The sequence below is a fragment of the Lissotriton vulgaris genome, chromosome 12, assembly GCF_964263255.1.
Source record: "Lissotriton vulgaris chromosome 12, aLisVul1.2, whole genome shotgun sequence".
In the NCBI taxonomy this organism is placed as follows: Eukaryota; Metazoa; Chordata; class Amphibia; order Caudata; family Salamandridae; genus Lissotriton; species Lissotriton vulgaris.
The window spans coordinates 145,256,228-145,280,828 of NC_141700.1; the positions used below are offsets into that span (position 1 = coordinate 145,256,228).

Genomic DNA, 24,601 nt, shown 5'->3' on the forward strand with positions numbered 1-24,601 from the left:
GGGAGGCAATTATTTTAATAAAGCATTCGGTGGTAAGATAGTCTTTGAAGGTGCTCTATATTGATAGGCCTCTTCCAGCGAATGTGAACAACTAGACTGATGCCTGACAATCTCCTAGTGAGAGACCTGTAATGCTATGAACAGTTTTAGCCTTTTTTTCACCTCATATTGCTATAGTAATAGAAAACAGAGAGGAGTTTAGGTTTCTAATTACAAAGTCGGTGATATCTAAACCTCCATGAACACAATGGGATTCCCTCCTTCAACTCCTCTTTATTTGATAAACATGCAAGATGTCGGTTAGTGAAAGTATATGGAACATTTAGAAAGGTGGGGATAGCATCACTTCTCCCAAACCTGCTAACTACAGTCGGCAGACAATTCATGCTGTAGTCGAGTCATCTTCATCAGTTATGACAGTGGAACGGATTTAATTGGTCTGCAAGCCTTACTCGATTAAAGGAGGTTACTCTGACATCTTAGAAAATTAACCCTTAGAGGCTAGGAAACGTGTCTCTGTGAGGAATCTTTAGCCATTGGTGGGCGATTAGGATGCCATACTTGTGGTTGAATACAGCAAGTCTTTCAGGGTTCTTGGTTTGTGATGTCTATCAGTTTTTTGGGTTCTTCCAATAATTTGCAGGCGTAGGTACAGAAGAAGCTTCAATCATTTCATCTATCCATCTACAGTTGGTACAAATGTTCCACTTTCCCTGAAGCCTTTTTAGTTACAAATCATTCCTGTAGGCGTTTGGAGCACACTTTGACTGTGGTACTTATACTGGTCTTGGGTCTCTTAAAATCAGCTAACCCCCTTAAATTACTACAGCCTATTCCCCTTCATTTACACAGAGTGAGCAGCTTCACCGTGTGGGAAAAGTGTTCATCTGGGCATCTTTTTGTAGTCTTTAACATCTCAGCCTTGTCAAAATTGCATCCAGACTACAATTTTCCCTATTCACATGTTGAGGGATACTAACATTTCCAATAGGTCGCTTTAAAAGTCACTTTCATGAACTGATGCGCCTCGAACGCCAGCACTTGTGCGTTATCCTGGTATAACTCTTTGCGATTTTGGGCAACATCGTCAGAAAACTTGGCTCTTTTATTGGAATAAAACACTAGCAGGACAAGCTTGAATAACCTCTGTTTGTGTCAAGCTGTAGCCTACAGCAAATACACATAGGACCTCAATTTTAGTGCTTTTATTTGAGCACGTCTATCACGTAGAAACAATGCATAAATTAAAAACAGCTGTGGTTCCACTCACCAACTTTGCTCGCAGCCTCCGATAGCTTTTGGAACTGCTCCACCAGATGTGGTTCCTCTTGCGCCAGTTCTTTCATCGCTTTCTCAAACTCCACTTTGGCTTGAGCGGCCATCTCGCTATCAAACAACTCATGGAAGAATTTTTCCTGGGATGCAAATATGGCACCCTGACAAAGAATCAGCATTCAAAAGGGAAAGTGTGTCTCATGATTATGAAAAATACACATACAGAACATAAAACAGCTCAGTAGTAGTCACAAGGATTTTCTGAACATATAATGGCGAACAATTGATGCCAACTATTCTTGCATATTTCTGCAGTAGGATTCAGAAAGTCACAATGCCTCAATACAATACTATACTCCATTATACAGGATTACGGGGGTATTAACATTTTTAGAAGGTGGGGGTTCGTGGACAGGACCAGATTGAAAACACATTCCTCAGTTAGCAACTCTCTGGGATGTCTATAGAGGGGACTGGCCATTTGAAACACACAGAGCAGGAAGCATAATGATGCATTGCAGGATTTTTATTAGCACATCATTACACAACAGCCAGAATGTGTTTGGTAGTTACTGAAAACAGAGGTTGAAAACATAATGTTAAGTACTTGAAAGAAAGGACCAAAGAAAGGCTCTCGAAAGTATTATTGCAATGTGACGTTGCCTACTGAGTATGCACCTCTAATACCTAGGTCCTGGTGCCATGTTATTATATTTAAGATACATTTATTCTGGCGCAGGGGTTGAAAGTGCACCAGTAAGATATTGGATCTAGCTATGCTTCTTGGATGGAGGAGTACATTACTGTGGCCCTGGATGACTGCTGATATTTCTCACTACAGCAAGTTGAAAATGTATGTATGTATTCTGTTTATTGCTTGTGCTCTACAAGACGTTCCAACATATTAGTGGACAGCCTCGAAGTTATCAATGTCTGCACGGTGGAAGATACCATCTAACACCAGTACACTAGAATAAGGTACTCCTCAAGTGTCTGGCCTAGAGATGTAAAATATTTAGAAATCGGTTTACATAACAGAATGAGAAACCTGGTAGTCCTACAGATGTATCGGATGATGGCCTTTTAAACCTTCCATGAATGAGACTGTCCATCTGAAGTATTTTTTTGCCACAGGGTTGTGAAATGTACTATTAGATACTTGTAAATAATATTTAAGTTAAATAATATTGTTATGACTTAAATTCCAATTCCAATTAATCAATCAGGGTTGGTAAAGTGCAACTACTCACTCATGAGGGTCTCAAGGCGCTGGGGGGAGGGGGCGGCTCCGTTGAGTGCTGGGGTCATTAGAAGAGCCAGATCTTCAGGTCCTTCTTGCACTGGGGCAAAGTGGGAACTTGCCGGAGGTGGAGGTCGTTCCAGGCCCTGGCTGCGAGGTAGGAGAAGGACTTTCCTCCCATTCTGGTCTTGTAGATGTGTGGGATGGTGGCCAGAGAGAGATCGGCTGATCGGAGGGGTCTTTTTGGTGCGTGGAAGGAGAAGTGGTTGTTCAGGTATGTGGGTCTGGTTTTGTGAAGGGCCATGTATGCATGGGTGAGGAATTTGAAGGGTATTCTACTTTCGAGTGGGAGCCAGTGGAGCTCGCAGAGGTGTTGGGTGATGTGACTTCGATGTGGAGTATCAGTCTAGCTGCGGGGTTCTGGACGTCTGGAGTCTGCCAAGGCGGTTCTTGTTGATTATGGCGTAGAGCGTTGCCGTAGTCCAGTCTGCTGCTTATGGGAGCGTGAAGAACGGTTTTCCTGGATTCGTATTTCAGAAGGGGTGGATCCATGGACGAGGACTTGTTTTCTCGGAGTGGAGTTCAAGCAGCTGTTCTTCCCGGTAGCTACGACTTTCATCCCTTTTTGGAAGTTGTGTTTGGTGAGGTTGGGTTTTTTGGTGAGGGAGAGGATACGCTGGGTGTCCCTGGCGTAGGAGACTATGATGAGCCTGTGGTTCATGACAATAGTTGCAAGGTGGGGGGCATGCAGACATTGAATAGGGTGGGGCTGAGGGGAAAGCCCGGGGGCACTCCACAGTAGGTCTCTGTTGGTTCTGAGAGGTAGGGAGGGAGTGTGACCCGCTGAGTTTTGCCGCTAAGGAAGGAGCTTACCTAGTTGAGGGCCTTGATGCAGACATCGTGGAGTCTGGTTGTTAGGGTGTGGTGGTAACCGAGAGGTCCAGGAGGATGAGGGCTGCCGATTCGCCCTGGTCGAGAAGGGAGCGGATGTGGTCTGTGGCCTCGAGTACTGTGGTCTCGGTGCTGTGCTTGCTGCAGAATCGCGATGTGGAGATGTCCAGGACGTTGTTAACTTTGATCAAGTTTGCTAGCTGGGTGTTGATGGCCTTTTCGATGACCTCGGCTGAGAATGGAAGCAGGGAGATGGGCCTGAAGTTCTTGAGGTCCATCGGTTCTATGGAGGGGTTCTTCAGGAGGGGGTTGAGTTCAGCGTGTTCAGTCATCGGGAAGGTGGTGGTCTCGAAGGAGCAGTGGATTGTCAGACGTAGTTCGGGTGCGATGACAGAGGCGGCTCTGTGGAAGATGTGGTGTGGCCAGGGGTCTGAGGGTGCTCCGGAGTGGAGGCTTTTCATGGTCTTCAAGGTGTCTTGCATTTGAGTTGGGTCCATTTAAGCAGGGTCTGTTGGGTGGCGTCGCATGGAGGTGGAGTTGGAGCAGTAAGGAGGTCTTGATTGCCGAAGTTGTTGTAGATCATCTTAATCTTAAGGTGGGAGAAGGTGCTGAGTCTGTTGCAGAGGTCTTGGGAAGGTGGGACGTCTGTTTCGCTGAAGGTTTGACGAATTCTTTGATGATGGTAAGTGTTCCTTGGTGTTGTGAGCGTTGGTGAAGATTCTGCCGTGGAGGGATTACTTCCTTGTGGATTTGATGAGATGGTGGTGTGCAGTGGTGGCTGCTTTGTAGGCGGCGCATTTCCGGGGTTTTGTTGTTCCTCTATGTCTTTTACAGGTTACATGTGTCTCTTAAAAGAGAGAAACGCTTTCTGCTCTGTGATGGTGATGATGAATTGATTACAAGATACACATTATATTTTCAACTGCCTTGCCTCTTTTCTCCTTTTATTTTACTGTATTACTTATTTTTATATTATATGACTATTGGAAAACATGTATTAATGAAATGTGTATGCTACTGCAATCTTGTGTTTTTCTTCAATGCACATTATTTTGACTACCCAAATATTTAAAACACTTCAGATATATAAGACATATAACTTTAACATTTACTCTAAATAGAAAAACAATCAAGCAAAACTACCCCAGTGAATGGTGTTTTCAAACGTTTTGTAATAACTAGAACATTTAAATAAAACTTATTGTATTTTTTTAATTCATAAAACTTCCCTAGGACTTTGTAGATCAACTGTGATAAACTGCTGCATACTGATACAGAGTACAAAGAGGCCCCTGCAAAAGGCCTACCTAGCATTCTATTTTTTCTATACGTCTTGCTGCAGACAGTATATGCAACAAGACTGCTCCCAGGAAGCTGCCATCTGTCACAATATCAGATAGTCCTACCCAGTTTAATAGCTCAAAGACATGACCTGTGAGAATGTCCAGAATTCTCCATGTGGAAGGTGGAATGAAATCAAAGGGACTGCGTTTACATCTTAACTGGGCGAACCAGAAAGCTCCAAAAATAAATGAGCATTGTCTAAGTCAATTGATCTTGCTTTGCAAAAAAGTTTAATGATTTTTTGGCTTTCACAATTCTTGTTGCTGATGCGCAACAAAAAGACAAAATGCCCTCTGCAGCATGATGACTTATGCGCTTGTCACTGTACCTTTTTTAATTTACAGTTAAAAGATTGAGGATGTTCATCTTGGAGTGCTAAACTAACAACATAAAAATAGGAGAACAAAACTACTTTATAAAGAGAGAACAGTCCAGAGGCAAACTATAGGTTCCTCCGAAAATGAAAACAAACAAAGTTTAAAATGGTTCATGAAGGTACAGGAGAAGCACCAGTTGGGGTGAAGTAAGGGGAAGAGCAAAGTGGAGAACCTGGCAGCAGGAATCAACAAAAAGTAGGTAGGGACGGAGTACTTTTGGGAGGGAAAAAAAATGAGTGGGACAAAGAGAGAGGAAGAAACCGTCCAGCATCACAAAGAGTGTGGTGGCAATGTGCGGAGAATCAGCACAGTAGAGAACAGGAAAACAAAAGCACTCCCATGTAATGCTAAAAGAAAAAGAAAAAAGTATTTCTCCCTACTGTAATCCGTGGTAGGATACGAGTCATTCAATCAATAGGGTGGTAAAACAAAATATGCTCCAGGGGAAAAACAACTAGAAGAGTAAAGAAAGCCATCAAATAAAAATCAACCACATGAAACAGAAAAAGCCAACCGATCACAAGAAATGGGCTGACCCAAAGCCCACTCTTAGTATGATACAGTAGGTAATAGGTGCTTTGACAACAGACAGCTCTTGGTAGGAGAGCCATAAATATTCGATTTGGACTGCATTACTTCTCACTGAAGATGCGGTCTATTGGCCACAAAGTAAACGCACTCCTTTCAGATGACTTTAAAATCCACTAAATTGTATTTCCTTCTCTTGTCATGGAGTCTGACTGCCACCTCTGTAGTTTCCAGTCTTCACTCGCTTTTTTAGTAAGAATGTATTTAACATTTCTCAATTCTCCGAGAGAAGAAGTGGTTTCAAGTTATAATAAATTGTATCACGATATAAAATATAATATCTATTTTTAAAGTTCTAATATCACACTAGCATCCTGGTGCTGCACATGTCCTAAATGATCTGTAAAGTAGTCTGTTTAGGCAGAGATATGACCTGCACTTCAATGAAGAAATTGAGATCCTACCCTTCTAAGATAGTCAGCAACCGAGCTATGTCTCACACTGCACACCAAGGAAGAAAGAGGCTGTGAGACACAAACCAGTTCCCCTTAGGCACCAACATTGTTTGTGTATTTTGGTAGACAACTAGGCTACAAATGGGAACGGTTTCACAGGCCAAACATCACAAGTGTGCAAATAGTAATATTGGATATTAATACAGATCAATAATCTGAAGGCAAGACCCCCATATAGCCATCATCAATGACAATCTGGGCTTCTTGTCCGATCACATTACTTAAACTGAACGCAATTTCTCCACACCACAACCCAGCTGTTTGGGTCCCAGCATATAACGTGCACCCTTGTTATCCCGCTATCAAGTGTCCTCTTAACCTACAAAGATCTTCAACTGTTATTTTAAAAATCAGCTTTAACCACAATACATTCCAGAACTTTAGGTCGTGAATGATATTATGGTCTCTTACTTTAGCTGCATCCCCAGCAGAATTCTTTGGGCCATCATCAATCGAGGTTCCAGCTTCAGGCTGTGGAGCAGGCTTGGTCTTCTCAAAGTCATCAAGAGCACCTTTGAAAAGAAAATGAGCAAGTAAACAACTACACAACATGGTTGTCATATTAGAAAGACCAACATTTGTGAAATAGTAGGACTGGCTGTTCTAGCACAATGGCCATTTTTTAATATCAACCTACAAGAAAATGGACTACCAATATATTATTAAGGCATGTACATATAGGCAAGTGTAGATTTACTATTCTAAATTCCCCATTTCATTACCTTGATGATATATACTTATCTTCTGCATCTATTTACAAGATATATCATCAAGTAAAGTGATAAGAAATTAATAATAGTGTATCTATGTAGGAAGCTGGCTCTTTATATGATATATCAAAATGAGATATATTGTGCAAAGAGTCCAGAGGTTCCCTTATGACCTTATGAGTGGACGGGCGCTTGCACCAGCAATCGCATGGTGTTCGTCTAGGGGTGGGGGGTTAGTGTGGACGAGCAGCTATAGGCTTATCAGAGAGGAGTTTTAGACATCAGCAAATACACACAATAGTCAATAGGTGATGCACGTGACTCAATAAGGACATCCACACCAACTTATAAAAATAACACATATCTATACGAATATAATAAAGAGAGAGCCCAAACCTTTGAGGCGGGTAATCTCAGGAACCACCGCACCAATCACAACACCCAAGACAGCTTTGGAAAGGGCAGTTGCAGCAGAAGGACATAGGCTATGCAGACGCCCACCATATACATTTAAAAGGTAAAAGAACCATGCCAGCACAGTAGTCCCTTGTGGGCGTGTCTGCGTTGTGCTGTGGGTGTGTGCTGGGGGCGTGACAAACGCTGGGGGCGTGTGGTACGTTCCACCCTTCATGCCAAGTCTCATATCGTTGGGCGTGTGCGGGGCGCAGGATTACGGGGAAAAAAAAGCGAGCGTTGGGCCCAATATTTCATTGTTTTTTTTTTCCCAGGTTCTGTACATTCCAGCTCCGGGTGTCGACCCTGCTCCCTTCAAATGTATTAAATAGGGGGGAGAGGGGGGGGGGGGGTTACCCAATAAAGTCACTGGGGACCTGGGTGCTGTATGGTACAGAATAGTTGGTCCCAGTGAAGGTATCACAAGTACACAGAAAAAAACTTTTTATCACACAATATAAAAATCACAAACTAATAATTCAACACACTGTTATTTATTCACAATGTGCTTGATCATATTACTTTATAACAAATTGTTGTCGCGCTCCCAGGAGAGGAAGGGTGAGGGATAGTGATTGGGTAGGGAGGGAATGTGCAAGGTAGGTAATTTGTGACAAAAATATCAATATATGCTTATTGAACAGTCAATATAGCTGGCTTCAGAGCCCTGAGCCAGTACAATAAATGAGCTATTAATGCTCAATGTTTAAAAAGAAACCATGATAACGATGCTACTAATCAATGAGTGAGATACTGGTTGCATCGACTGGTAAATGGTAATAGCTGTCGACGTTTCGACCCCAAATATACTGGTAGGTATAAGTCACACCTTAAAGGGGGGTCTTCATCAGGACAAAAGGGTCCTGGGGAGCACTGTTTCTCTGAAAAAGTAATAAAAAAGGTGTATAATATTTACAGTGAAGATAAATTCATAATAAAAACACACAGGCGCACCAGGGCGCCTAAAAGAGAATCATTCACCATGGAAGTTGGGCTGAATAGCTCACAACTTGAGCAGCAGAAAAGGGAGCATCAATAGATCCAGTTGTGATTAATAGGATCGGAGTATATTCAGTGTATTCTCTAAGTAGAACCGCTTCCAAAAGGGGATGTCAAATTAATCAACAGTTTTCTATTAGAAGAGAATGGACATGAAAAACCAATTAGTACTATGTCCCTTAGAATTTCATACAACAAGTTAGTCTACAAACATCACCGACTGGACAACCGTCCTCATGTTCCATGGTTAAGTAATATCATTGAGTAATTTCATGTGTCTCTCCTTTAAGAACCTTCTTGAGAATTATTGGCTCCCTCATTAAAGATTATCCAAGCAGAGGAACCATTTATGAAAGCTACCGGTATACAGGACTAGACTAAAACATATTCGGTAAAAGATATAACCACTTCAGATTCAATGAAGTGTATAAGAGGGCAAATACAAAACGAAAACCAATAGGGGTGCATACCGCAACAGTATAGTTTCCACGGGTGTATCTCAGCTGGTTGTATGATATACCAAATTGTAAAAGACTCCACTTTGCTTTTCTGAAAGGACGAATGAATAACTGAATAGTTATAACATATATTTAGGGATTCATATTCTATGTTACATGATAGTACGGGTCACTCCATACCTAGCGACGTTAACTGACACCTTCTTCCGATGCTCGCGGAAGTTTCAATGAAAAGAATTCCCGCACTCGCTGCTGAAAGAACGAGAAACAGTGGGAGAGGTAACTGGGCCACCCTCAACATATTAACACAATACTAATTTGAATTCTATGTTAAACACTCGTACGGGTCACTCCATACCGAATGGCTTCAGCTAACACCTTCTTCTGATACTCGCGGAAGGTTCAATGTAAAGACATGCCGCACTCGCTTCTGAAAAAACGAGAAAGAGTGGAAGAGGTCGATGTGCCACCTTAAGTATATTATCACAATACTCCGCCGCAACATTCATCTAACAGGCCGAGGTTCTCACCTTAAGTACAGCAAACGTGGCGCATAAGTTCCACGCCTTCATTCCCCGAACCTTGTTTACATGCAAAGGGCCGACCGTCAATCATTACATCGATGGAGGAACGTACGCGTTGACCCAGGTTAATCCTAGGTTTGAAATTAAAATGCACAAAGAAATGAAAGCCCTCATTTAGGGCGGTACTGAGTTATTTAACTCGTTGTTCCATTAAAAAGAAGATGTAATTATATTGCTGTAGGTTAACTGTACCAGATCTTAAATGATGTCTTTATTTTTTTAGGTTTTTGTAAATATAATCTTTGCATAGTGTTTTCAATATGGTTTTCTTTTATTGCTTTTTTCTATTTTAGGACATACGTGGCTACTCCAGAAGAAGGCGCTGGTCGCCGAAACGCGCTTAGAGAACTATCTGTTATGCCACTTTTTAAATTGTGAAATGTTAATTTTGAATATGTATAAAATGATGCATTGTTGAATTTATGAATACCTTGCTAGTGTCTAAATTGATGTTTATTTTATTTGATATATTTTACAATTAGTGTTTTTAAATCAGGTTAATAATAAACTTTGAGTACAGACCTACTACTTCTTCTTTCAATTTATTTAGCTTACCATTAAGAATTTCTAGTTCAAATGCCGTGGTTGTTATTTCACACGCGTTGACGTCAGGGCCATAGAAAGAGAAAACAGATTCCCGGAAGAGATGAGTGGCGTTCGGTTGTTATGGCAATCAAGCCGATTTAACTCTACGTGAATAATTAAGCCACCTAAATAGCCCTGCACCTCATATTCATAACCCACCCTTACTCCTTAAAAGACCCCAACACCCTTAAACACTAACCCATCTTAACCCTATAAATATACCCTATACCTCAAACAAAACCCAAACCTATCCCTAAACCCTAAAAATACCCCTGTACCCCAAAACCCAAACCTAGCCCTGAACCCTAAAAATACCCCTGTACCCCAAAACCCAAACATAGCCCTGAACCCTTAAAATACCCCGTACCCCAAAACTCAAACCTACCCCTGAACCCTAAAAATACCCCCAAAACCCAAACCTAGCCCTCAACCCTAAAAATACCCCTGTACCCCAAAACCCATACCTATCCCTAAACCCTAAAACTACCCCTGTACCTCATAACCCAAAACTATATCTGAACTCTTAAAATACTCAAACAACCCAAAACATATACCTCAGTACCCCAAAACATATACCCCTATACCCATACTTACCTTATCCAAACATTAAAAAAACATGCTTTTACCATTCATGCATTTACAACGATTTTCGTTGTAAATGTATGCGTGGTAAAAGCATATAAAATGTAATGCCATGCGTTATAATGGTACTTTTGTAATGAAAGTATGCGGAGTGATGGTACGCAGAAAGAAAGTTGCGGAATAATGGGTGTTTACCCTCCCCCGGTAAGTACATTGGTGGCACGGCGGCCCACATCTTCAGCAACATGCTCATATTTTTTCACCACCGATTTGAAAAATGCACAGATCTCTCTCATTGATGGCCAGCCCCGACATACACTTTTAGACACACCTCCCGCCACAAGTTCTAGAACTGCGAACTTTAGAGCTGGGGAGCTACGTTCGAATCTTGGCATCAGCTCAACATCCTGTGATTCCAGGCAAATCGCGTTGTCTCCCCGTGCCTACCACAAATGAATGTGTTCTTCTGTAATGTAAATTGTGCTCATGCCATGTTGTCGAGTTCGCGCTATATAATATTGCAAGGAAAAATAAAGTAGGGAAACTCGAGTTCAAACACTACTGAACGCGCACTCTTAAGTGCATCAGCAGTGCACTGTGAATCGGAGCGTTTCACAGGCCTGTCACAGATAAGAAATGCTATCAAAACGAAATCCTACAAAACAATATACTACTGGCCGGCAGCAATTCATCCCCGGACAACGTCGGGATGGGCTGCTAGTTTACATATATTTAGGCACCAGAATCAATACATTCAGGTAAGTGCATTTTTAATAGAAATACTTTTGCATTTAAAAAGTTGACACTTATGATAATATTGCAGATTCTGAAAAATGCCTAAGCGAGGAAGAACAAGTACAGCATTCAGGTAAAGCACAGCAATTTACGAGATCAATCTCCGGGGCTTAAGGTGAGTGGAGGGCAAAGTCCAAGGCAACAACAGCCAGACACCGCCAGCAGCACTAGGGCGGCCAGGTGCAGGGGTGCAAAATAGCCTTGAAGCCCTATGGAAGTCAATGGGGATCGGTCTGTGTAAAAAAAGGCTGCAGGCTTTGACTGGAAGGCCGGTTAGGAGGAAATAAAAGGGGGTTTCAGGCCTCAGGACTGGGATGCTTGGGGATGTAGGGACACCTTTAGTCCTCTTCTCCACAGGCCAGGGGCGATGGGTGCATCTGTCCTTAGGCGTCAAGTTTTCCTTACCGGGAGCAGTTGTGGAAGAGGGGGGCCTGTGAACAGAGGCTGCAGACGTCTTCAATTAGTCCACAGTGGGAAATTCAAAGGTGGGCTTCGAGGGTCTGGGGACCACATTGGTCCACTTCAGCTCGAGCTTGGGTGCAGTGGTGCATTCCCGCATTGGGTTTCTGCGGTCTTGGGGGCCTCACAGCTCAGTCTTTGGTGGCTGCAGGATGCAGGGGGCAGGTTCAATGTCCCACTGGAGTTGTTGGTTCCAGGGTGAAGTACTGGTGGGTCTCCCAGGCTTTGGGGAGTCAGCAGCTGCAGGACAAGTTGGATTTTGGTACAAATGTCGAATTCACGAGGCAGATCGGCAGGATTGGCGCCAAGTCAGTAGCTGGATTTTTGTTCTCGCTCTTTGCAACTCTTCACATCCGTCTTCTTCTTTCAGGTTGTCAGGATCTGTTTTTCCGAGGCCAGGGGCTCTCCTAAATACTGAAAATAGGGGTGTTCGGGGAGTAGCCAATTGCTACCTACGCTTGGGGTCACTACACCCCCTATATGATAACTTCCTATGGGAACTGGGCATAACCTTGTCCCAGAATTCCTACATGTACACTTCAGGTAGCCCACCTTAGGGGTGGTACTAGCCTGAGGGTGGGCACGTATTCTTGACAAATTTTCTCACCTGTACAGTAGCCAAAAAGCTTATTTTCCTGTGAAGGGAGCCAGATTCGCATTTTTAAAGGTGGTGGATTCTTTGAAGCTCCCCTGCCTTGGAATGCTAATCAGCAGGTCATACTGTGGTAGGAGGTGTGAACATCCTCTTCCTGAGAAAGCTCTGTTTCAGATCTCCAGAGAGCAAATATCCAGACCCTTGTTGGTCAGAAACTAGTTATTGGCAGCAGGCTGGAAAGAACCAGTCAGTCCACTCACTAGAGGGTGGTAGGTTTTTCAGGGGGCACCTCTAAGGCACCCTCTGTGTGCATGTATTAATAAATAAAACACTGGCATCAGTGTGGGTTCATTAATACGAGATGTTTGATACCAAATATCTCCATTTTCTGTGAAGCCATCGTGTAGCTGGGGAGCTCGTTTTCCCAAGTGTCCAGCACATGTACTCAAAATGCCTTCCCTGTTCACTTGTACTGACTGCAGTAGTGCTGACAAGCACTGTGGCATATCTGCTCAAGCAGTTATGCCCTCACATGTAGTATAGTACACCATGCCTTAGGGCTGTGAGGCCTGCAGTAGGGGTGATTTACCTATGCTCCATGCAGTGTCTGCGGGCCTGGCACACAGGACTGTGTGCCATGTCATGTTTTCACCTTTGTCTGAACCAAGACACACAGCCTACAGTGGCAGTCAGTAGTCGTTTAGTGAGGGGGTCCTTCAGGGGGCACAATTCGTGCTGCAGCCCTTAAGGACCCCCTTTAGCCTCCTTGCCCAGGTTATCAAAGGTACCACTTACTAGGAACAACGGGAAGTGCCAAAGATATTGCCAATTGGTGTGCAATTGCACAGTTTTGTGGAAAGAGATCTGGCACTGGGGACCTGGTTAGCAGGGACCCAGTGCACTTCCAGTCGAAATCACATCACAGACCATGCAAAAAGTGAGGGTGACCAAGTCAAAAGACGCACTTTCCTACAGTAGTTAAAATATTTACATACCTTGATGATATAGTGGTAGTTGATATTCTGCAGTTGAAATTATTGTAAATTGGGATTTTCTACATGGATAGTCTGATCTACAACCATATGACAGTAATGTATATCACTCTCCTAAAGCGAAACCTCATTAGTAAGACTGAACTTGGTCTCAAGATCCTGTTTCCCCAGAACAAACTCTGCAGTGCAGCAATCCTTGCCAGCCTCAAAACTTGGAAATATTGTGCAAGGCACGCCCAAACAATAGAGCACAGTATTAGTTTAAGAAGGCCAATTTCATATGATGAAATTGGCTGAGAATAAATGCATATTGACGTCTTTATTTGGCCTGGATGTCTACTAATCAACCCACCAGGTCACACTGTATCTCAGAACTAATAACATATGCATTTCCTTCATCAACAGAATGCCAATTCTGTCCGTTGTCAGACACCCGGTGGCAGAGGTATACTGTACAATCTTTGTACTTCTACAACTAAAATATAAACGTTTTTGTGTCCCATTTAGGCACTTTTCCCTCAAAAATGTTAATTAGGGACAGTTTCAATTAGGTGTCAAATTTACAAAGAACACAGTTTAGTATGTACCAAATACTTGAGGTTGAATGCACATAGTTCGTTATTCAAACAGATGGTCAACATTAAGTCGAGAAGAAACCGTAAGCATGCTCCAACTAAACTACACAGAGGACCCAAGGCTCTGAAATGACTCATTTTCCAATACCCAAGTGCTGCACACCAGCTTCAACTTGTTAATGAAAGCAGACAATCACGAGTCTTTGGGGGGGAAATAGGGGCCATTGTTTCTGAGACACCATACATACCACCTGCAGCTCTCTTCCACCATCTATGAGAATATTGAAGAGCCCTAGGGGGTATCTAACGGAAAACTGGCTAATGTGGAAGGTTGGTTTTGTTTTCAGAATTTTGATGTTTGTTTTCCAATTCCTTGTAGGGTAACTTCAACAAGTAAAAGCTCATAAGATGGGAAGTGTTTTGTGCCACTCTCTGTGATGCAAGTTTCTATGGGCAGAAGTGGAGACACCTGGCATGTACTACTTTACCCGAAGTTCCAGTCTCTACACAAGTGAAGTTTATCAACTCCCTCCTCCACAGTGCAGAAAAATGTGTTGTTTGAAGTCTGGAAGGGAGGACATGCTCATGTTGACACCATAGCTAACAAGTACAAGGGTGTCGAAAAACACCATTCTGAGAGGAAAATCTTCATTCCTCTTGGTATTATAATAATGCATTATTTAATCATATACATGTTTAAAATCATTAAGTAACAACAATATAGCTACAAGCATATTCATTTCAATATTTATCAAATCAGGAAGGCATGGCCACAGATATCTGCTACAGAACATGTCCATGCCTTTTCAGGAAAACATAAAATAAACAAGGATTTCTATACTTGAACCACAACAACAACATTGTCACTTAGCCCTAAACGTCTTCCCCAATCTACACTCAACCTATAACAGAAGAAAAATATTAAATCTCATCTGCATCAATACGTTATCGCCCATTGGATGTTTAAAATTATCACAGGTTGTGCGTAAATGGACATATCTATGCAAAGAGAAATACACCTTGTATGATTTTTAGAGGATAAGTAGTTCATATTGGTTTCTCAAAATCAAACTTTGATTTGCCTTTGACTACGGTTTCTTCTCGAAGAATCTTGCCAATGCTTATTGCCAAAGGGGTTCCTTATTCCTAAGGTATCCAACCACTGCTCATAAAAATGAGTGTGTATTGGTTATATATTGTCTAGTTGGTATTTTAACTAGAATGAATAAGCGTTACAAGAAAAAAACTTTAGTGGGTGTGGGTAAACTTATAGTATTCAAAAGGTTTACTGATTAAGACTCCTAGACAGGACAGATGTTCCACCATTATTCACATTGATAAATTTGTTCTGTATTACATATGTATTGCGTGTTACATCTCTCAAAGTCTCAACACTTTGCATACACTGATGCAACGCTTCACCTTACGAGAGAGAGAGAGAGAGACCAACTACAAAGGAACACTTAACCAAATGCCAGTACAAGCACACTGCAGGTTCAAAGTATTGAGTGTAAAGTCCAAGGAGTTGATTATGTTTCACTGAAGCTTCCAAACTCTCCAATGGAACTTTTTTTAAAAACACACATCACTTCAGTTATCAGATATAGACACGACTAAGCACACATCAAAAACGGGAAACGAGGGATTCATTTTACAACACAATGAAAAAACTCACAACAGTTTACAGAGCTGCCAAAGAATATTTCTGGATCTTGCTAGGCTTCTTTCTTGTCTCTCTCAAAACCACCATGTCAAGAGCAGGAGCGTTGTTGAACCCATTTGCAAACTGTGATATAGATGTGACAGGAGTCAAGAGGTGGCTATGAAGTTTAAAAATTGTAGCCCTTGATTCTGGTCTTTAATTTGCACTACAATAGCGAACAGCAACACTATCAGATCACATAATGCAGTACTATTCAATATTTGCTCCAGGTTGTACCTCTCTGTACTAGGCTCTTTTACTCTAATGCAAGAAAATATACCCCAGTTTTAAGTTATACCAAGACGATTTCAGGGGTAGCAATATTGAAAACTTTGTGGTGTTCCAATTCTAAGTGGGAGTCAAGATTCTGTGAGTGCTCCAAGTTGAGCCCTGTAACCCATGTAGAAAGTGGAAAAACTTTGCACAGGACAATTTTAACAGAAAACAGAGTGTGGGTGGCCCTCCAGGTGGTTCTGATATTAAGACTGCTTGTGAGAATCTGGAGAGGCGTATCAATCTTGCCCTCAATAAGGTGGCTCCACTGCTCCCGAACAGAGCCAGGGGCAGAGGGCGCAAGACCGCCCCATGGTTTACTCCCGCCCTACAGGTGGCTTAAGCTGTATGTAAACGCCTAGAGAGGCAGTGGAGGAAAGGTTTTCAGACCCAGGACAGACGGCTATATAGGGTGGACCAGAGGAGCTATCAAAACCTGCTTAGACGGGCTAAAGCCACCCATTACAAAGATAGAATTGGAGTTGCTGAGAATTCCACTAAAGAACTTTTTTAAATGTTTAAAGAAATATCTTCCTTGGCTGCAGTGCCAAGCTGCGGGTCCGTTGAAGAGTGCAATCGGATAGCAGAGTATTTCTCGGAGAAGGTGAAAAAAATGTATTCATCCTTCTCAGGAAATGCCGTCAGTGGGGCTGACTTTGAAGAACAGGTGCAGGACAGTAGTTCTGGGCTGAGACTGAGTAATATCACGGTCCCCCCACCTGAGTCTCTAATGAGCATTTGTGTGAGTGTAAAATCTGGCTCTCCTAGAGACCCTGCTCCACCCAGAGGGATGGGGGCTAGCCTGGACACGCTTGAACCTTTTATCCGACATGTGCTGGATACTTCATTTACTCAACACATGTTGCCTGATAGTTGGAAACGAGCGATTGTTCTTCCAATCAGAAAAAAAACGAATGTCAGCCTAGACATATTGGAAAATCTGCGACCTATTTCACTCTTGCCATATCTGGCAAAAGTAGCGGAGAAGGTGGTCAATCACCAACGTATGGCCCATTTGGAAGACACCTGTCTCCTTCATCCCTCTCAATCGGGATTTCGGGCGGGCCACTCTACAGAAACCGCGCTACGGAAACCCTCAGACAAGGGGCTGATGCAGGACACACCATGGTACTCATTATGTTAGATCTCAGTGCTGCGTTCGACACTGTGGCACACTACACCTTGCTACAATGTCTGAACAAAGGTGGTGTCTCAGGTGCGGCCCTGAAGTGGCTAAAACCCTTTTTAAAATCGGGCACAGTTTTCAGGTCAGGCAGGGTGCACACTACACCGAAGATATTAAATTAGAACAGGGAGTTCTTCAGGGCTCTGCCCTTAGTCCTTCCCTGTTCAATTTATACAGGTCTCCTTTGGCGGAGATTGTCCAGGGCTTTGGAGTAGATGTAGTTTCATATGCTGATGACACCCAGCTAGTGATCTCCCTATTCCAAGAACATATGGTTGCGTCTTCCAATTTCAGAGCCTGTATGCGGGAGCTTGCCTCCTGGATGGATAAGAACTGCCTGAAATCGAACGGCAGCAAGACGGAGGTGCTGGTGGTGGGAGGTAACTGGACCTCGGAGTGGTGGCCTCCGAGCCTGGGTCCTATCCCTACCCCATGTACTGAGGTGAAAAATCTGGGGATTTGAGTTGATCCCACTCTCTCCTATGATGGTCACATCCGACGAGTAGTGGGGAAATGTTTTGGAGTATTAAAAAAACTATGGAAAACGCTGGATCTTCTCCTATTAGGGGCCAGGAAGAGGATGATACATGCATTGATTACATCTCGTCCTGACTATGGGAACATACTCTATCTGAGAGCCACTGCTAAGGGCCTTGGGAGACTACAGGTTCCACAGAATGCCGCCGCTCGGTTGGCGCTTATGCAGCCTAGGAGAGCGGCATCAAAAAGGGCACTTGACTCATTGCATTGGCTCCCAGTCAAGAAAAGAGTGTTGTTCAAAACGCTTCTCATATGTCACTGCATTGTTCATAATGTGGGTCCGGCCTAAGAGACCTAGTTACCAAGTATGTTCCTAGCAGGTCTCTTCGATCCAGCGGACGGGGCAGCTGGTAATTCCCAAAGTGAAGAAGGCCAAAATGGGAGGCTGTTCCTTCCGGGTTTTGGCTGCTCAGAATTGGAATAGACTGCCTATCCAACTGAGGCTTGAATGCTCTGAAACTAAATTCAGAAAGCTGCTGACAACCCACCTGTTTTCTGCTTAGCGCAAGGTTGCTCTCAGCTGTGGTAATCTGTCTCCTCGCTCTCACCTAGCTTGGGGATACGCCGAGATGGCGAACCATGCCCTTTATAAATTTTATTATTATTTATTTTTGAGGTGGGAGTATTGTCTACCCAGATTAGCGTGTTAATGTGACAAAGGCAAATGGATATCATCCAGCAGGGGGTACAAGGTGGGTAATACATTGTGGAGGGTCCAAAGTGGACATGAATTCAAGAACCCCAGAGTTGGTAGAGGTGGTGGGTCCCGCAAGATTTGATCATTACCCCACTTGATGTAAAGAGGTGGATGCAGGAATGTGAAGGGTGACTATACAAGCCCCAAGCTTAATTTAAGATTACTCCTGTGAGGGCCGTTACGGGAAGAACACCATCTCCACATAGGATCCAAAGATCATTGACAGCTTTTAAAATTAAACGGTGAAATTACAAACACCGGCATAGCTGGATCTCAAAGTGGGTTTAAAGAAAATACCCCTTATATTTTAACATATTGCAATACCTCAAATGGAAGGAGGCTCAAAAAAAATCCTACTGGAATTATTTCCCTCTGGAATCAGATCGAAATGTGCCGATCCAATATGGAGGATATGTTGGCACAGTTAGGATCAGGTGTTTTTAAATCCTGAGGAAGGTGTTTTCATACCAACAAGATACACCGAAACATGTCAACATAAGGACAAAATCATCTGTTTTTAATGTATTGTTTTTTCAAAGCACAAAGGAACAAGTTTTCATATGTGATAGCGCAGGTTTAATAGCTTGCATTTTGGGATGAATTATTGTAAAAACTGTTCTATTGGAGTAAAGATCTAATGTGTAGGATTTTTTATTCTGTATTGATTTGTGTTTACCATATGTTTTTAATTATATTAAGTAATGTGTCAAGAATTATATCTAATGTTGTTGTTATAAATGAAAATAATAAATTAATTGTATTAATTCACATGTTGCTTTACTTTTTAAATAAGATTTCCTTTGGTTTACTGTATATTTGCTGTGATTGATCACATCTTTACACTGAAAAACACAGAAAGGAAAACTTTATTGTCACCATGTACTTCCTTGCCACATTTCCCTTTCACCATGCCCTCTTTCTCTCTTCCCACACCTTTAAACATAGAATCAATTTTTCTTTGGTGTCGTCTCTATTTCAAAACACACACAATTGATGGACGTAATGCAGAACAAATCAAAACATTTACCCCAGCCTAGGGATCTGGGTTAAATCCATCATTCTTTTGCACACCACGCCAGTTTAGACCTAGCCATATGCAAATCAGTTTTGACCCTGTCCCTCATGGGAACAGTCCAGCTCGAACTGCCAAGCCATGTCTTCCCTGGAACGGAAACAAGCATCCTAGGACCGGTTTCGGGGTTTCGCCCCTCATCAGCCAGAATAGCTTGATTCCAGTGGCACAGTGAGCCAGGGACCCATGTCTGTCTTTACCCGCTTCACAAACTTTAAAATTAAATGGTAATTACAACTGGTACACCTGTTAGCTTAACTTTGTGTCCCATGCCGTGGATCACCCCACATCCTCAACTCACTCAGTCATCCAAAGGCGACTCAGTTCGCAGGACTCCATAGAAACACGAGAAATATATTTTGCACTAAGAAACATCTCGGGAAAAGAAATCAAATACTCGTAGGGAATGGAAAACGAAGTAAACCTGAAATGTAAAAAAGGACTACATCGCAGGCATTATTCTAGAGTTTGTTGAAGATTCAATCAGTGTTTTTTTGCCCATAAAGTTAAGCAGGTGAATATATGTCCAGGTAGTAAGTAGTTTCTTAGTCAGTTTTATATTACAGGCGGGTCTGCAACTTCGCGGGACCAGCCCCAGTAAAGTCATAGTGTCGAACGATATTTAACATTCCCGATTGACAGTCTATTTCAGCACTCACAAGGGATGACTTTGCAGGTTGGAAAGGCTAAAACTAAATAATTTCTAACAGGGGCCCACACTGCACCTGCGCGGTGAGTGCAACTGCTCAGCTGCCAACCCCACAGTCACCCCATACCATTTCGAGATCTTACTGTCAAGCAAGTCTTCCAGCTCCTTGTCCTCTGCCCCTGCACCCGCCATCTTTGCTACCCGTGGAAAGCCGGTGGGGCGCTGGGACGGAGCTGCTTCTACAGTGCCATGACGAGACCAGGCTGACAGCCAATGGTACAAAATACAACCCTTCAGCCAAATACAAAAAAAAAACTCGGCGTGACGTGCTTAACTCCGCCTCACATTGTGACATTTCTAAGTGGCGATGCCATAGACATAAAAAGCAGACTACAGCAACAAGAAATGAAAAAAATCCTGGCCCGTGGGAAAGAAGATGCTACGGTCACCCTTGTGATGCGGAACTCAGAAACAAAGTCAATAGCCTGCAGGTGTAATATCATAATATTGAAATTTGTATTGAACGCAGTTTATTTTAAAGGCTCGTCACAAGTGACTTAGAAACGATATCTTTTTTTTCTTAATCTAAGAGCAGTATGGGTCAATAGCCTGCAGGTGTAATAATGATAATATGTTAAAGTTGTTTTGTAGGGAGTTTATTTTTATTGGGGGCCTCATATCACGAGTGACTCAGAAACTATATATTTTTTCTTAATCTAAGAGAACTATTGCATGCTGACAATTTTGAGCCCCTATTTGCAACAAGAAAAATCGGTACCAAAAAGCAACAGTTGTTGACTAAAATCAGTGCTTTAACTGTAAAAAAAATGAGTGCACCTACTCAGCAAAAGGAGCGGTGGACTGGGGTGGAGTGCAAGGGCTAGGTCTTGGACCTTTCCGAGCTTTGAATGCAAGAAACTGCATGCATCCTAAGAAAGTCAGGAGTATCTGTCCAATAGTTATGACACTAATAACCATTTACACAGAATTTACTAATTAGTCTTTATTTCTACCCAAAGTATCCCTCTTTTTTATAACAACCTTACAATAAGAAAAGATTGAGGAAAAACTGTAAGGTGCCAAAAGTATGCCTTCTCCTCTGCATGCAGCTCCTTCCTTGATGCGTGGTCATAACTCACTAAGCATTATGACAAGGATTTTAACTTTTTTTAACACACTTTATCAGCGACCGCAATATGACAAATGCCATAACAGTGTGAATCAGTCGGTCCAGTCTTTTCCATTTATAACAATCCCCATTAAGTAAACCAGAGAGCTATATAGTTTTCAGCAGAATACATATCGTCAGAGGACAATCAGGCCCCACCCGAGTAGAACCAACGTTATAATTTGAGAAATAAACAATTTACATCCTCAGCTTCAATACAGCGGTGTGCATTTTTATACATCTAACAGGAACTTATACAAACCCCCTACTCACTCCCTCCCTAACCCACCCCATTTCCTCCTGGTCTGTCTGGTCTCAGCTTCCTGATTGCCCGTGGGAAGTCTATACCTAATCCTCTAACTAAAGGGTACTTTGTCCAGAGTGCCATTGCCATGCCTTGAGCCATCAGGGCCTACTACTCAAAAAACCTTGATTGTCTGTGCATATTACTAAGGCGTAGCCTCCTGTGTGGGGGACAATTCGAGTGTTTCTAGCGCAATCAGCATGGCCTCCCAATCCAGTGCTATAGGTTGCTTCCTCAGACCACTCTTCTCTTCCTTTCGTAGAGCAGCTCCTCCGCCCGACCCCAATGACAAGGATTTTAACTGGTGACCTGCAGGTAATCATAGGCTCTCTGAAACAAAAACTGTAACCAACTGAGCTATTTACATAAAACTTGTTGTCACATGCTGTGCTTTCCAAAAAGCACCTATACCCTCAAGGCAATTTTTTGGTGAGTTGAGCCTGTCATTAAAATGGACTTAGATCTTTCCAGCAAGTGAATTTTCCACCTCTGGTACAATATTTCCACTTCAGGCATCAACTGGGTCTCTAGCATGGAGGATACCGACTCTGCCAATATGGAGCTTATCCTTCATCTGAACAGGTGTCAGGAGATAGTCACTGCCTGCCTACCTAGAGAAATGAATAGAGCTTATGCAAGAAGCAGTGGCCTGAAAGGATTCTGTTGTAATGTACATATGCTTGTTTCCTCTTGGTTATCTTATGGCATGGTAACATTCCTTTACTTGTACATTCTGTTCTACTCCTGGTTATTCCATGCTCACTTGAGTCTTGGAGCCTGGAGGAGTTGGCAGAGTCTTTGAGAGCTGTTGGTGATGTTCTGACATTAAACCTACACTTCAACTTATCCAGTGTCACTGAGTCCTTTTAACAGATTCCTTTTATTCACTGTAAAAAAAACACACTATTGTTATTTGTTTATATAGATAATGTGTGTACACAAATATATTGGCAGGGACTTGGTAGTGCCCAAGTGACTCCATTTTAGGTGACATTTATGTTCAACAGGCGCAGCCCGAACAGCTAAGAGGGGTGAGAAGGGGCGGGGAGAGAAGTCGACATACGAAGGGATAGGGACAATAATTAAATACATTAAACCACTTACCTTGCGCTTGCCGCATGGGCGGGTCGGAGATGCGGCGACCGCAAGGTAAGTGAATTTAAATTATTTTATTTTCCCTTTCACATTGTATGTCAACTTCCCCCCACACCCCACTCACCACTTTTACCTGTGCGTGATGTTCGCCAGTCTGATTTTTGCCATCAATGCTTTGCATGCTGGAAATTTAAACAAGCATTTGCAATGCAATAGGTCTCGCATCAGGAAAGTTTGAGCTATTGCTATTGTAAATGACAATTTTTTTACTTATGTGTTGGTTTTGAAAATAGCTAAATTAATAGCTTTGTCATTTACAATGCCAATAGTTTTAACTTTCGCAAATGAGACACCTATAGCATTTGTAATGCAATATGTGTTGTATTTAAGTGACTTAGATGTATTGATATTACAAATAACAATGGGTTTTAATTTTTTTAAATAATTAATACTTAAATAAAAGGTATTGTAATTTATAATGGCAATAGCTTAATAGCTTAAACTTTTGTAAATAACTTTTGTGAAGACTATGTTCAGTGTATTTTATGGTGACAAAATCCAAGAACAGAAGTGAAATATCAACATCTATTTGTGACATTTGTAATAAAGCTTGAAACATTGAGAGAACATATTTGAATCAGTTGTTGTTGAATGGTTGCATGAGTGACGGCGACGAGTGATGCTGTGGCGTTCAGTGATGCTGTGGTAGCGCATAGTGATGTTGTGGTGCCCCTGAGTGATGCTGTGGTGATGCGATAGTTAGTGAGGGCGATAGATAGAGGGAGGGCGAAAGATAGATAGAGGGCGAAAGATAGATAGAGGGAGGGCGAAAGATAGATAGAGGGAGGGCGAGAGATAGATAGAGGGGGGACGAGAGATAGAGGGAGGGCAAGAGATAGAGGGAGGGCAAGAGAGAGATAGAGGGAGGGCAAGGGATGGAGTGTGGGCGAGGGATGGAGTGTGAGCGAGGGATGGAGTGTGGGGAGAGGGATGGAGTGTGGGGCGAGGGATGGAGTGTGGGGCGAAGGATGGAGTGGGGCGAGGGATGGAGTGTGGGGCGAGGGATGGAGTGTGGGGCGAGGGATGGAGTGTGGGGGGAGGGATGGAGTGTGGGGCGGGGGAGGGATGGAGTGGGGGGATGGGTGTATGGATGGATGGAGTGGGGGGGGGATGGATGGATGGATGGAGTGGGGGATGGATGAATGGAGTGGGGTAATGGATGGATGGAGTGGGGGGGATGGATGGATGGATGGAGTGGGATGGATGGATGGATGGAGTGGGATGGATGGATGGAGTGGGATGGATGGAGTGGGGGGATGGATGGATGGATGGATGGAGTGGGGGGTGGATGGATGGATGGATGGAGTGGGGGTTGGATGGATGGATGGATGGAGTGGGGGGGATGGAGTGAGGAGGATGGATGGATGGAGTGGGGGGGATGGATGGACGGATTGGGGGGATGGATGGATGGATGGAGGGAGTGGGGGGATGGAGTGGGGGATGGATGGATGTGGGATGTAGTGGGGGGATGGATGGATGGATGGAGTGGGGGTGGAGTGGGGGGATGGATGGATGGGGGGATGGAGTGGTGGGATGGATGGGGGATGGAGTGGGAGGATGGGGGGTTGGATGGAGTGGGGGGGGGTGGATGGATGGGTGGATGGATGGGGGGGTGGATGGAGTGGGAGGGATGGAGTGGGGGATGGATGGATGGAGTGGGGGGATGGATGGATGGAGTGGGGGGATGGATGGAATGGGGGATGGAGTGGGGGGATGGATGGATGGAGTGGAGGGGATGGATGGATGGATGGATGAATGGAGTGGGGGGATTAAGTGGGTGGGGTGGAGTGGGGGGATGCACTGGGGGGATGGACTGGGGGGGGGGATGGATGGATGGGGGGATGGAGTGGGGGATGGATGGATGGAGTGGGTGGGATGGATGGATGAAGGATGGATGG

The 24,601-nt window shown here is 43.3% G+C and overlaps 1 protein-coding gene across 1 annotated transcript in view; it reads right to left on the bottom strand.

Moving 5' to 3' along the window:
- Positions 1-20,284, bottom strand: part of PEX19 (peroxisomal biogenesis factor 19) — a 99,077-nt gene extending 78,793 nt beyond the window's left edge. The window contains exons 1-3 of the mRNA XM_086947620.1: positions 20,220-20,284; positions 6,582-6,682; positions 1,271-1,436 (exon numbers count right to left, since the gene is read on the bottom strand). Of these exons, the coding sequence (XP_086803746.1) occupies positions 1,271-1,436; positions 6,582-6,682; positions 20,220-20,268 (316 nt within the window). The 5' untranslated portion in view covers positions 20,269-20,284. The remainder of the gene's footprint in view (positions 1-1,270; positions 1,437-6,581; positions 6,683-20,219) is intronic.
- Positions 20,285-24,601: the final 4,317 nt, after the last annotated feature.